We start from the raw sequence: 14,899 nt of genomic DNA on the forward strand, positions 1-14,899 counted from the left end.
CAGGTGGCAAGTTATTTTTCAAGTGTCCTTTTAAAAATATCTAAACAATGAAATAGCAGGAGGGCTTGGCAAAGAAGTCATTGGTCAACAGTTCCTCTCCACCAGTCTTTATCTTTGGTCTCCACAGTAACCAGAGGTGGACAATAGAGGTCAAGAAAGTAAAAAGCTTAACAGAGATTAATTCCAACCCTCTCTATTTAAAACTCCACAAAATCACCTGGTTAGGTGAACAAAACGAGGCAAAATTAGGCAGAGGTGAACCTGGATTGTGGCTCAAAAAATTCATGTGGGGTCTTCCACTTTTTTTTGTTTTGTTCCATTAACCTTAGCATCTTTTAAGTTTAGAATGACTGTCTTACTGTGTCTAACCTAAGCAGCAATAGCACACTGAGTTCAACAATCTGTGTGTTTACAAAGAGGTGGATAGCTTACAGAAAATGACAGTGAATACACCTTTATGGTCATAAACAGATTAGTTAGTTAGTGAGATTCCATATTATGCAGAATTCTCTTTTAAAACAATTTTCTGCACTCTTAGCTGCTCTTTAAAAACTCTGAATTATCATGGTTGTGGGTTATTTGAGCTGGCCTTCGCTAGGATGAGGGTGAGGAAAGCAAAAACAGCTCATCGAAAGGGTGGGATAAGGAGGATTTTGGTAAAGGCTGTCTACCTAATCTGAGGGACATTTTAATGCACAACAAAAGCTCTGGGGGCCTCACTTATATATATATATATTTTTTTTTTTCTCTATGTAGCATAATAAGGGACCTCTAACAATAAATCGTAATAATAGTAACATAATAATAATGATAATAATAAATACATCTTTTTTTTCTTACTCCAAATTCTTCACTTTGCATTTAGAAGTTCTACTTAGAACTCTCTGAAGTCCAAATTATAAATGACTTCAACATTTCTAAAGGTTTTCAATTTTTGAACAGGAGTTAATGTTGCATCAACCGAAACTGGTTAGTAGAAATGTTTAGGTTTTATAAAACTATCCATACTGAGACTGTAGCAAAGCAGCTGGCCTACCATTCTCATGTAAACATATTGGTAGAAAACACTTAAGCCTGGCATGAAGTGAACCATTGCAAAAGCTACAAGATCTCAAACTTTAAATCTCTCTTTTACTTTTACACTTTCAGTAGTCAGACATTTCAATGCATATCTTTCCAATCATTAAGTCTTCATCCATCTTAATGCAGATGGAGGTCACAACCCTGAGCCATCAGAACTTAGAGGAATAAAAAGAGTGAAAGACTGAAGAAGTTTCTTATGCACTTAGACCTTTTCCAACTTTACTTTGTGACTAGTTGAGAAGAATGATAATGTCAAAAAAAATGTGTTGAATGAACTAAATTCATAACAATAATAACAACATTATTGCCTTAAATATGGATGCCTTTTGATCTAACTTGAGCATTTGACAGGATATAATGCATCTGAAATTCATTAATATAGTCTCTGGCTTGCGATATGTGTTTCTGAAATCTTTGATCATGCTCTGTAATACAATATCAAATGGTCGCCTGCTTTAAGCAGTCTCGGAGAAGATTATCTCTCTAAACTTAAAATCTAAAAAGGAGAGACGGCAATTTCCAGTTTATTTATTTCTCCTGAAAATCATTTATGATAAGACACACTGACCCATACGGATAAGTACTTCCTTGTAGGGGCCATTTTTCTTTCTGTGGCTTGAGGGTGTACACATGTATCCCCCCTGCTCAAGCATACTCCTAAATACATACACCCACAAGGACAAATTCCCTATCAACATCTATTGATGTCCCTGTTTAATGCTAAAGGCTAGACAACTATCCAGGTTATAAAAAAAAAATTGCATCATAATACAGTTTAAATAATCTATTCTTTTTTTACAGACTAATGCATCAATGTACCTGGTGTTTAATAGAAGCAATAAACTGCAATGGGAAAATACTTTCTTTGGAGAATTTACACTTTTGTAAATACTCAGCCCTCTATCTCTTGTTTCACTTCATTCTCCCAGTGTGCAAACGGATGAATCATTATCACACCACAGTCATAAACATTGACTTAAACAAATCAATAATGTTCTTCCACTAGCTTTACAGTCTACTTGGCCTCCAGAGCTCTCTTAAATTATCCCAGTGTGTCACAGTAGTACATCTTATGTATGCAAATTAGTTTTCCTCCTAACCACTATAAAGTAAGTCAAACATGCTGCTATGGTAATGTGCTATAGATATAATATAATCTGGCCAGAACTTACAACGTAAGCCACCACTGTTCTGCTAATACAGTTTGTATGCTAATAGTAGCATGCACAGAAGATTATTTTGATTTTATGTACATCCAAGCTCAATGTTCCTTTCAGTTTTTAGCTGTTGAGTAGATCATCTTTTCTTCCAAAGCCATGAAAATGCTTCCAAACAGCAGATTTAGATTTTTCTTTTAATCATAAGCCATTAGAGATTAAAGTAAGTTAGATTAGATCATTTAATCATTAATGATGTCCTCTTTAAGATTGACATGGTTGCACATCTGGCATCTCTGTGATATTTCTTGCAAACATGTTCCTGTAAAGAGGGTTAAAACAGCAGTTAATAACGGCTTTGAATGCTTTCACTAAATGCTCACATTAAGCAATCATTTATAATGAAAAGGTCACAGATGGCAACCCTGCTAAAGACGTACCTATTCTTCTGTAAAAAGGCTGGTGTTTTATTTAATTTTTTTTCCCCACAGTATTTCACCCTTTATACCTTTATGAGAATAATATAGATGTCACTCAAACTATATGAAATGGCAATGATAAATTTTAGAACAACATTTAATTATCGCTCTCGTCTTGTTATCTCACTATTAGGCATGTCCAAACTCTAACGTGTTTGGTCTCTAAACATAAAAGCACAACTGTTTTGATTATTTAATAAATCTGGCATTATTAGCTCATGTTTCATATTTAATTTTCAGGTATTTTTATTTAAATTTAAGTTAAAGGTAAATGTAATTACTGGTCAACCTTTCTTGTGTAAGCAGATACAATACATAACAAATTAGATACAGCAGTGGCATACAATATTATGTTGGTATTGTCGAAGATTTATGTAACCTTTGTATCATGTCTGGGGAAATTCAACTTCATTCAGGTTAAGTCAACCACAAAACAGGCTCAATTGGAGGCTGTTGTTTTGTATGGGTCTTGTGTTTGGGCATTTTTATCATAATAAGCATTATTGTGTAACCTTGTTCTGAAGAGGTTATACGAAAGGAAGGATTGCGCAATTTCAGCTTCCAAACATATACAGCTCTGCCATGGAACTTATTTTGAAAAGCTTACACAATCATGCTCCCTATGAATAAAATGGCCATACACAAAACCCATTAGAAAACAAAGACTCCAACAACCTAAGAGAGCAACAAGTTCATCTGAGCCCCGGCTCAAGGGGGCTATCTGAACTGATTCCTCAGCAGGGACTCCCTCTGATTATTATCGGAAAGTCCCTTTGCAGGGTTGGGGCATGCCCTGGACCTCTGACCTGATCAGTTCCAGGGTATCGCCTGTGTGGCTGCGGTTGTCGATGCGGTTAGGTCAAAGGGTTCGGTACCCTGTGACTCTTTGTCCATGGGGTTACCTCTCCTGTGCTTGGCTGTGATCTACCTTTGTGTAGAGCATATGGCTGCCTTGTGGTAATAATTTTGGTTTGGATTTTGGACCTCACACCATCCTTGCCAAGAACACAAACATTATCATCTTGTTACCAACTTGTATTCACAACACAATTTATCAGATAGATATGCTGACCACTTCAAACACACATTTACACACAGATATGCACAATACACACTAGTTCTAAACTATTAAAGGTAAGAAAAAAATGACTACTCTAACTATTTCTGTGGGATGTGTTCTTTAATATTGAATTTAACCTAAAATTAGAATTTATTAATTTAACAGAATACTATATAGAGATTTCCTTTTTGTAGAAATCAGCCCATCAAATGTAGGCAGCCATGTACCCCATATGGTATGCCTGAAACATTGCTACACAAAAAACAACACAACATAAAAAAAAAAAGAAAATGTTCAAATAGTGTTTGGAAAGCAAAACAATGGTTCAAACTGCAACCACAAACCTGTGAACAAAAGAACAGTTTGAACAGATTATAAACCTGCTTCTATACCCAAATAAATGCAAAAGTCTTTCTATTAACAAAGCTGGTTTCTACAGCAGTCATTTCAATGTTGTCAATATGTCCCTTTCTTCCTTTTTTTTCCCTTTCAACTTTCTGATTTGAAATGCAGCTTAATAAGTCGATCTCCTTTTCACTATTAATAATGAAACACTCATAAAACCACTGGCTAAAACTCCCTGACTTTATATTTTAGCAGTGACACACTGTGACCTCATCTAACCGCTGGTCTTAATATTATATTTTTTGTTATTACTCATAGTATTTCTTTCTTTACACCCCTTGGTTCTGCCTTACCCCTTCTTTTATTTTTTGCCTTCTCTCACTGTATCCTTTCTCCATCCTAAAGTGGTTTACTGCTCCTATTACACGAGATAATATATTCCAGTGATGAGGAGCCTGAGGGAGGAGGAACTTGCAGAGGGAAGAAGAAAGGGGTTGGAGATTGTGAAAGTATATAACTGGGAGAGACAAAGTAAGAAAGAGGAATTATTTTAGTTATATAATGTGAGGTGATTTCTTGAGGGACGAATGCAAGATCAGCACTTTGTTTTTTCTTCCCGCTCTTCTCTCTTCTCCTCCTCATGTTCTCTTTGAGAGAAAGGGTGAAAAAGACAGCAAGATGCAGAGGCGGGGTGTCGGTTTCATTTTTTTAATCACTTTCACTCTTTGATGATCACTAAGCAGCCCTTGAGGTACACCTAGTCAGTATGATTGCTTCGATAAACAAATGCCACAGGCGGATAACAGGTTGACGTGACATTCCTCATCAACACATTTGTTATACCAATTTAGCATTTGTACTGCTTCACTGGTCGGCGTGTAATGCCCTTTCATGCTAATCTATGTATTCTAAAAATCTTACTTCTTTACAATATTTCTATACTAACTATAATGCATGTCTCTTATGTGTTTGTAAAACCTGCAGCTGAGTGTGGGGGCCGTTTTAAGGGGGAATCTTCAGGCAGGATTCTTTCTCCTGGATATCCTTTTCCCTATGACAACAACCTTCGGTGCACCTGGACCATTGAGGTGGATTCTGGCAATATTGTGAGGTAAAGAGAGATTCTCTTTGACGTTTTGCTAATATCAAAATGGCAGAATCCACGTACCAGCCAAAATTTATAAAAAATAAAATAAAAAAAAGTATTAAGAAAAGAAGAAAAGAAAATCATTTATGTCTTTTAGATAGACGAGATTTATGTTGTTTTTGAGGATTTGAATTTCGTGGAAAATTAAATTTTATAGTAAAAACAAACAACAAATTTTGTACACATGAAAGTCACCAAATATCACAATATAGCCATCACCCATAATATAGGTAATGATAATAAATAAGGGCACAATTTAGTCTGATTTTAGTGCCATAATTTCCTTGATTTTTGTCTTAACCCTGACAATGTAGTGTGCAGTATATTAGTATATCTGCATATTTTCTTACATTTAGAATGCCGAAAAATTCTAATGTAATGTTATTTTGAATTTGTAAGATTAATCATTATTCAGAGCAACTATACTGGAATTGAAAGAGGCTTTTCTCTTGTAATCTAGTTGACGCTGGGAGCAGAGGTAAAGTCTTAACATGACTGAGAGAGTGCAGTCTATGCTTAAAACAGACAAAATCACTGGACTTGACTTTATAGTCATTAGCATCTTTTAATGACAAGATTACCATGACATGCATAGCTAAACATCAGCCTGTGTGTGTGTTTTAAAAAAACTTACGTGACCTTTTGCTTAATGGTGATATTTCCCAAAGGTTGCCAGTATTGCCTACATCATCATGTTCCTTGACTGACAGAAAAGGACTATCCAAAAGGATAGACTAAAGCAAGTTGCTGTTCGAGTTTAGATTCCTGTCCTCTGCTATGCATAATCCTGTTTTGGTAGCCTACTGTATATGATCCACCAAAGAAACATCGAATGTCATCAGATTTTTTAATTTCAATTTGCCAGTTATCAGTCAGGTTCAGTCAAACATAAAATGTGTTTCTGATCAGTTATATTTCTAGCTTTTTCATTCAATTTGCACAATGATTGTGGTTTGATGATTCCTTTTCAAAATGATTTTTTTTTCACTTTTAAACATTTTACCATTTAAAAATACAGATAAAGTAATTTTAATATTAGAGCATATTCTTCAAAAAATTGCATATTTTACTTTACTATCCACATTAAAAACTGTGGAAGTTCAAAACTAAGTACCCAACACTGAATACATTTTGACTGAAATAAATAATCTATATTATCTTTGTTTGCTTTGACTCAGTCTTCAGTTCTTGGCCTTTGACACGGAAGCCAGCCATGACATGCTGAAAGTTTGGGACGGACCACCTGAAAATGAAATGTCTTTGGCAGAGCTGAGTGGATCTTTGCTCCCCGAGGGAATCCATTCTACATTAAACACGGTCACTGTCCAGTTTGAGACAGACTTTTATATCAGCAAGTCAGGATTTGCCATTGAATTTTCCAGTAAGTAATAACATTTTGAAATAATATGTTGTAAAAGAGAAACTATCCTTCAAACCAGTTTGATTGTAAAGTTATCCATCCTAGATGGTTCTAAATATTCAAAAAATGTATTCTTGTATTCATATATTTTATCAGAATTCATAAAGTACAAAGTAAGCCAAAATGTTTATATTTCTACCATCTATTTTTTCTTAATTCGTGTGAAAACTGGTTTTAATTGACATAGAATTGTATTCAGTCTAAGAAGAAACTCTAATTTATATCTGTGGCAGGAAATGGTATTGTCAGATTTCAAAAACTGATCCCAAATCTTAGGATAATTATGCTTAAAAAAGCAATTGATCTAAACTCCTATGTCAACACTGGGAGTGAGTTACTACATATATACTGTATACTAATTTGCATAAATTTTTAAGGATGTTTTAATCTATTTAGAAATAGTTTAAATTTACGGTTAAACACTGGGCATTCTCTCAGTTGCAGTACTTCCTGAACACTGAGTTTGACCCTGTTTTTTGTAATTGTTCTCCTTTTTCCTCCTCCATTTCCAACTTTGTCACTGTCTCCCATCTCTCCAGGCTCAGTAGCAACAGCCTGCAGGGACCCAGGTGTGCCAATGAACGGCACGCGCAGCGGAGACGGCCGTGAGCCGGGGGATTCGGTGTCCTTTCAGTGCGACCCTGGATATGAGCTCCAGGGGGACGACAAAATAACCTGCATACAAGTGGATAACAGATACTACTGGCAACCCAGTCCACCTGTCTGCATAGGTGAGGAGTTTAGCTGAAGTCTATTCTGCTGGGACATGAAACAGATTCACTGCACACACAGCTGGAGTTGTTCAGTTTCAGGGAAAGGACTCAAGGACACATCTGTCAGTGACTAAAAGGATGACTATTGGAATTCTCTATGCCTATTTTTAGACATTCTGATTTACATATCTATCTATCTATCTATCTATGATTTGTGTCTATAGATAGATTGATGGATATTATGCATATAGTATTCTGTGAATTTATTCTGAATTGTGTTCTTATTACAGCACCTTGTGGAGGAAATCTGACTGGTTCCTATGGATTCATTCTCTCTCCTAACTATCCTCATCCCTACCCACACTCAAAGGACTGTGACTGGCTCATCGCTGTCAACTCGGATTATGTCCTTTCGCTTGCCTTCATTAGGTGACCTATCAACCAAATGTCAAGCCATTGTCAATTTTTTTTTTTTAACTCTTGAATCTAGTGCATTGATCTCATGCAAATCTAACCTTTTGGTTATGTTTTTGTATAAACTACAACTAAACCACAGAGGTGTTTGCATTTTAATTTGAAAAATCTGTACATATATTGAAATGTTTATATGTCTAGTAAATGTTAGATGTCTTTTTTACCGGTAATGGATGGGCAACATGCTACTGTAGGTTTTATTGTGACTCTTGGTGAATTTAAAAGAAAAAGCAATTACTGATTATTCTAATGCTTCTGCAGGTGGTTGGTGTGAAAAAGGGTGGGAAAAATCATTGTATCTAGTTAAAAAAACAAACAAAGCAATAAAACAAACAAAAACAAAAACCTACAGAACAGTATGACGCTAAAAGGCCTTATTTTTTTAAATGTCCAGTGCCGGACAGCTGTTTCATATCCACATGACTTATGACTTATGTAAAAGAAGTTATCGAACACCCTCTTATGTATTTGGTTGTTGATCAGCAATATGCTCATAACGCTACATTGTTGGCATTGTAACACCTTTTGCCCACATTCTTAAATGTCCAAACGGTTGACTGACCATTAGATTTTAAATGCTTATACGCATCACAACACTATTTCATAGAGATTATTACTTCAGTTCTCCATACTTTGGTTCAAGCTTAAGCTTCAAAAGTTAATTAAGTTTAGAAAATGAGCAACAACACAGGAGTATTGTGTCTGAAATGTTGAATAGATGGTTCATCTCAGCCCACATCCATGCTGGTCTTAACATAATCTCATAATCTGGGGTCTAACACCAACACTGAATCAGATAAACACTGTCATACAACCTGGATTAGACTTCAAGCTTACAACCCAATATGATTATATGAGATGAAGAATAAGACATATGTGATAACTTTTAAACCCTGATATTACAAAGTAACATGGCAATCCAATTTTGTCCCAATAAAGTTTTTTCAATTAGTTGATGAAAACCTTTAGTTACTTTACCATAAGAAAGCAACGGTAAAAATAGATAGAAACTCAAAAAGATTTCATCATTATGCATTTTTTCAACTTTTTTGAAAAAATTAAGCTTTTTCTCTAACATGCCAGAAAACTGACAAACATGGCACTAAAATTATAAATTTTAACTTAACATGGAACTCTGCTTTCTCTTTTTGATTTTTACCCCCCCTGCATTTTTTTCTTTTTTACCTTTTAGTTTCAACATTGAACCAAACTACGACTTCCTATACATCTACGATGGTCCGGACAGCAACAGTCCTCTCATCGGAAGCTTCCAGGACAGCAAACTTCCAGAGCGCATAGAAAGTAGCTCGAACACCATGCTTCTAGCCTTCCGGAGCGATGGCTCTGTTTCATATACTGGCTTTCACCTGGAATACAAAGGTAAATAAGATCTTGAATACTGTGTGTAGAAGTAGACCCGTTAAACGAACCAAATAACTTAAGGTTGTCTTTTAAAAAATTAAATAAATGGATAAATAAAGGAATATATATAGCCCAAAGCAAAGCCACAATTTAAAAAACATAATTATTTACATCTTTTTGAGTGCTACCAATCCTAAACCTAAAGCAATTGCTTAGTTTTTCAGCCCCAGCAATCATTCTTCCATCTAAGTTGCTGTTTCTTGTCCAAAGGGAGTGCAGAGATGGCTCCCTTTCTGCTTGATAGTGTATCTCTTGTATAGTTCCCTTAGGACAGCATGCTTTATCTTCCAAGCCACTGATGATTCTCCAGTGCTGTCCTTTGTGTACTAGATGAGTTGAGTTTAGAAAGGACCAATCAAACAGATGGTGGGGGCCTGCTCTCCTGTGACAAGAGATTTGTTGTATCTTTCATTGGCTTTAGGGCCTTGATGATCTTCTCCTGCTTTTGATATGTCTGCTTCTCTGGGAGTACAGATGTTAAGACTCTCCCTCTCTTCACCTGATGAGACAGTATGAGACGGCACAGACTGCAGGCTGTTGCTCTGCAGAAACCTGTCAACCATCTCACAGGCGCTGTTCCACCTGGTGCTTACATCTGTTTTCAGCTCTTGTCTCGACAGACCAACCAGCTTCTGTTCTCTTCAAGCTGGTGTTTTCCACTTGCACCCCACTAATACATCTCATCCTCCACCCTAGCCATTTAAGAATAGGTAACTAAAGTGCTCGCTCAAAGGAAAAGCTGTATGGGTGGGCACAGTATTGGAAAGGTGTAGAAGTTACCTTGGTTTTACAGAATGACAGATGTCTCAGCAGTAACCAGGTTGTGAAAGATCTTTTCTTCTATTTTGGCTATGTTCTTATTTATGACATTAATTCATTACATTTTATAACTCATAAGACACAATATAAACAGTTTTTTTTTTTTGTAGCTGAAGTTAATGTAGCAAGCTTAGCTATTTATCATTTATTGGTTTGGTTCTTATTATTCTTGGGTGGTATGGGATTCCTATGATATAATACAGATTTTTTTTATTTTTTTAAATAACATAATTTTCCTCTATTTACACAAAAATGTCTAACAAACTTGTTTATTTAAAAAAAAAATTTAAAAATTCAAGGGTGCAACCCACAACTTTTTTATCATAGTTGTGTAATGATATTAATAACTTAGGCCTATGCTATACTATTGGTACTGTAGGTGCTTTGTCTGCAGACTCACTCTGGAATGATGAAGAGGTGTACACACGGTGGTTCTTATTGCTATGATAATATGTGTGTGTTATTGTGTAAATCTGATATTGTAAATGGTTGTAGATATTTCTACTCTCCAATGAACTAAATACTCTAGAATGATGTGCAATACACAAATTACAAGGAAGTTTTAGCGGTTTAATGACATAGCAGATTATATAGTGAGATTAGTTGGTTCTCCCGGTCTTGTTTGGGGCCTAGGAAGTGCTGAGCAACAGCATAAAAAAAAAACAGGGTTTCAGTGTGGACCAACCAGATTTGTTGACCACAAAATCCATGGTATGGAGTAATAACAGTAATAATAGAAGAACAAAGCATCATCTGAGGCCACAGTGTAATCATTATCATAAATTTTGTTTTCATCGACTTCTTCTGGAGGTTGTTGAGTATTTGAAAGGCTGTAATCTGCAGCGGTTTGTTTGCCATGCCAACTCTGGTACAAAGTTATCTAAACCCACTGGTGCACCCACTTAAAGCTGTTTCCATGTGTAGGCCCTTTTATCTTCTTAAAGAGGTCACTGTGGTGGTTAAAACAGCTGTTCAAATCCAAGCGAATGCCAATGCTAGAGCACAACCCCCTCACTTCTAAATCTATTACCTTGCAGATAAGGATTTATCCAGATGAGGCTTTCATTGTTGTTGGGGAATTAAATAAGACATGCTTGAAATCTGTTCTCTCCAGCTTTGATCATTATCTTCAGCGTTACCCTAGAGGTGTAAATAACATTAACTGGGTTCATTCAAACTTGATAAAAGTGTACAAAACTCTACTCCTCCCCCACCTTGAGACATCCCACCCTCTTTTACTGCTACTTATTCCTGCATCCTCAATGCCCAAAAGAATAACAAAGCCAGTGACAAAAAAACATACTGTAAAGATGGAAGGTGATGCAAGGGATTCAGGAACTGAAGTACTGAAAAGAAACTAAAGGGTAATGCTATCTTCCTGGCAGTATTAAACTTCTTTGCCCCTATTGTAATATTTAGAACTCGTTTACCACTAAGACCTCATCAGATCACCAGTCCTCAACCTATCATCCTGCAGAATCCTCAGTTAAGCTGTGTCTTGAAGAGTGAGAACCTGCAAAGGGCTAGTGGTCCAGAGTACTCTCGGGGAAGATTCTCAGTCGTCCAGGTCATAGTGATTCCAAAAAAAGCTAAAAACAAACCACAGGACTTTGTTTTCCAAGTTTGAAGACATTTTGCTTCACATACAGAAAGACTTCGCGATTCAAAACGTCTGTAGTAGTGCTGAGTTCCAGGCTTTATAGAGTAACCCAAAAAAAGCCTCAGTCTTACTTAACTGTCCAAATAGCTTTTTGGATTCCTGAAAGTCATTTTTGACATATTGCTGGCTCAAGTGACTGAAAACAGCCAATACCCCGTCTATGTATGTGTATACATATGTGTATATATATATATATATATATATATACATATACTGTTTAAAAAAATTAAAGGAACACTTTGTAAACACATCAGATCTCAATGGGGGAAAAAATCATGCTGTTTATTTATACTGATATGGACGGGGTGATGTGTTAGGATGCCACATCATTTGATAGAAATAAAAATTATCAACCTACAGAGGGCTGAATTCAAAGACACCCCAAAAATTACAGTGAAAAAATGATGCGGCAGGCTAGACCATTTTGCTGAAATTTCAATGCAGCAACTCAAAATGGTATTCAGTAATTTATATGGCCCCCGCGTGTGTGTATGCATGCCTGACAACGTCCGGGCATGCTCCTAATGAGACAACGGATGGCGTCCTGGGGTATCTCCTCCCAGATCTGGTCCAGGGCATCACTGAGCTCCTGGACAGTCTGAGGTGCAACCTTGCGGCGTTGGATGGATCGAAACATAATGTCCCAGAGGTGTTCTATTGGATTTAGGTCAGGCGATCATAAGGAAAGCACAGGGCACCAGTGACAGACTTGCCAATTCCGGTTTTCTGTGCCAAATGCTCTATGGTCAAGCTCTATGGTGCCGGACAGTGAGCACAGGGCCCACTAGAGGACGTCGGGCCCTCAGGCCACCCTCGTGAAGTCTGTTTCTGATTGTTTGGTCAGAGACATTCACACCAGTTGCCTGCTAGAGGTCATTTTGTAGGGCTCTGGCGGTGCTCCTCCTGCTCCTCCTTGCACAAAGGAGCAGATACCAATCCTGCTGATGGGTTGTAGACCTTCTACGTCCCTGTCCAGCTCTCCTGGAGTAACTGCCTGTCTCCTGGAATCTCCTCCATGCTCTTGAGATTGTGCTGGGAGACACATAAAACCTTCTGGCAATGGCCCGTATTGATGTGCCATCCTGGAGGAGTTGGACTACTTGTGCAATCTCTGTAGGGTCCAGGTAGCTCCTTATGCTAACAGTAGTGACAGTGAGCCTAGCCAAATGCAAAACTGGTGATAAAGAGTCAGAAAAGATGAGGAGGGAAAAACATGTCAGTGGCCTCCACCTGTAAAACCATTCCTGTTTTGATGGTCGTCTTGTTGTTGCCCCTCTAGTGCACTGTTGTTAATTTCATTAACACCAACACCAACTCTGCTACTTACCTGACCAAATCAATATCCCAGAAGTTTTAATTAACTTGATGTAGTGTGTGTATATATATATATATATATATATATTATATATGTGTGTGTAGTTTATTTTCAAAACTGCTTAAGACTGTTTTTTTATTCTTGTACCACACAATGGCAGCTAAATCAGTTTCATTGTACAGTGATGCATTCTGATAATAAAAGCATTTTATTCTGTAACTAACAGTAGTATGACCTATGGTTTGATTATGAATTTTTTCCCACCTGGGGGCCCTTCCCAGGTTTGTATAGGGCCTGGCTTTTTATTAGGCAATCAAGTATGGAGAAAAATTAACTACACAATGCTGTCAGGAGAAAAAACAATATTTACACCCTGATGTAGTAGAGCACTGGGAATTTTACACTCACCTTCCCAATATTAATGCGCTGTAAAATCAGAGGAAACATCATCATTATTTCAGAGAAAGGACTTTATTTTCTTCATGCTTAGAACTGCATAAAATTGTATTTGCTTTAGGAAGCTTGTTTTCCTCTTGCTTAACTTTGTCCATTTTATGTTCCTTGGCCTTCTAGTACACCAAGATTTTTTTTGTTTTACCGCTTTTGACTTGGAGCTTGTGGCTCCTTTAGATGGCTGAGTTTAAATATCAAGAAACTAACTGCAACATCACAGTCTACTGTATCTGGGTGAAGAAAGTTGAGATGAAGGTGTGCTGCCCTTGATTCATCGGCTAAGCTACATTCAAGCACTCATGATCATATGATAAGCAATTTGACTGCTAAATGAAAAGTCAGATATTTACATCTTTTAAAGGTTGGGTAGGTCAAAAAGCTGAGCCATATGGAATGTTCTTACATTTAAATCAGTCACAGAGAAGAAGGACATCTTCAATACAGAAGAAATGCTAGAGAGATAATCTTCTACACTAATGTGGCCAATTCTTCTGTTTAAAACTGAAACATATTAAGAGGTTGTTTTTTTTTTGGAAACATCTTTCACAAGTTAATATTGAACTATAACATTTGTAGTTTGTAATTGTCTAAAACTGGACCGAGCTCTATGGAAATTTGAGACACGGCAGCAATGGAATGCTGACATTTAAAGTTATGAATGTTTTTGTCAGCAAAACCTCATGGTAATAAATATTTATAATTTATATTATTTATATTATTATATATTTATAATTATACATAAATATTTCCCACCGAATAAAATTGGTTGAGAAGACATTGAAAAGACGTCATGGTATGCGTCCAAAAAACATCTACATTTGGTTGAAAAGTGAAAAGCCTTGATTTTCAAAATTAGACTGACCAAACACAGTCTAACTTTCAATAAGGATTTTTGGACTAACTAAAGACTGTGACGGACCAACCAGATTTAGCCTAAAAACAAACATCGAAATGACGTCTAGTGTTTTGGGGGGGTTGTTACTACTAAGTCAGTAAAAGGAAAAATGTGACATAAGGAACTTTTTAATTTTATTTTTTTATCCTAGTGCCATACCTTTTGCACCCATACAAGTTTATATGAAATAAATGTGACTCAACCATTTTTATTTTACACCTTACAGTATGTATATTAACCATACTTTCTATATACATTTAAAATTTATTTGATAATACATGTTAGTCCATCTATCTGGATAGTAGTAAAAACAACAAACTAGTATTTTATCCAAAATAACAAATCCAGACAAACACTTTATTCGAGGGAAAAACATATATCATTATTTTTACAAATATGGGTACAAAAAATAAGTTCCACAAATAAAGTCATACGCTAAACATTGACCAGGTTGTCA

At 36.4% G+C, this 14,899-nt stretch overlaps 1 protein-coding gene across 1 annotated transcript in view; it reads left to right on the forward strand.

The window, feature by feature from the left end:
• csmd3 (CUB and Sushi multiple domains 3) overlaps positions 1 to 14,899 on the forward strand; it is a 414,963-nt gene that overhangs the window by 318,856 nt on the left and 81,208 nt on the right. The window contains exons 26-30 of the mRNA XM_015380485.1: positions 5,109 to 5,235; positions 6,450 to 6,652; positions 7,231 to 7,422; positions 7,695 to 7,833; positions 9,071 to 9,258. Of these exons, the coding sequence (XP_015235971.1) occupies positions 5,109 to 5,235; positions 6,450 to 6,652; positions 7,231 to 7,422; positions 7,695 to 7,833; positions 9,071 to 9,258 (849 nt within the window). The remainder of the gene's footprint in view (positions 1 to 5,108; positions 5,236 to 6,449; positions 6,653 to 7,230; positions 7,423 to 7,694; positions 7,834 to 9,070; positions 9,259 to 14,899) is intronic.

This window comes from Cyprinodon variegatus, unplaced genomic scaffold (genome assembly GCF_000732505.1).
Source record: "Cyprinodon variegatus isolate N-32 unplaced genomic scaffold, C_variegatus-1.0 Scaffold216, whole genome shotgun sequence".
Taxonomy (NCBI): Eukaryota; Metazoa; Chordata; class Actinopteri; order Cyprinodontiformes; family Cyprinodontidae; genus Cyprinodon; species Cyprinodon variegatus.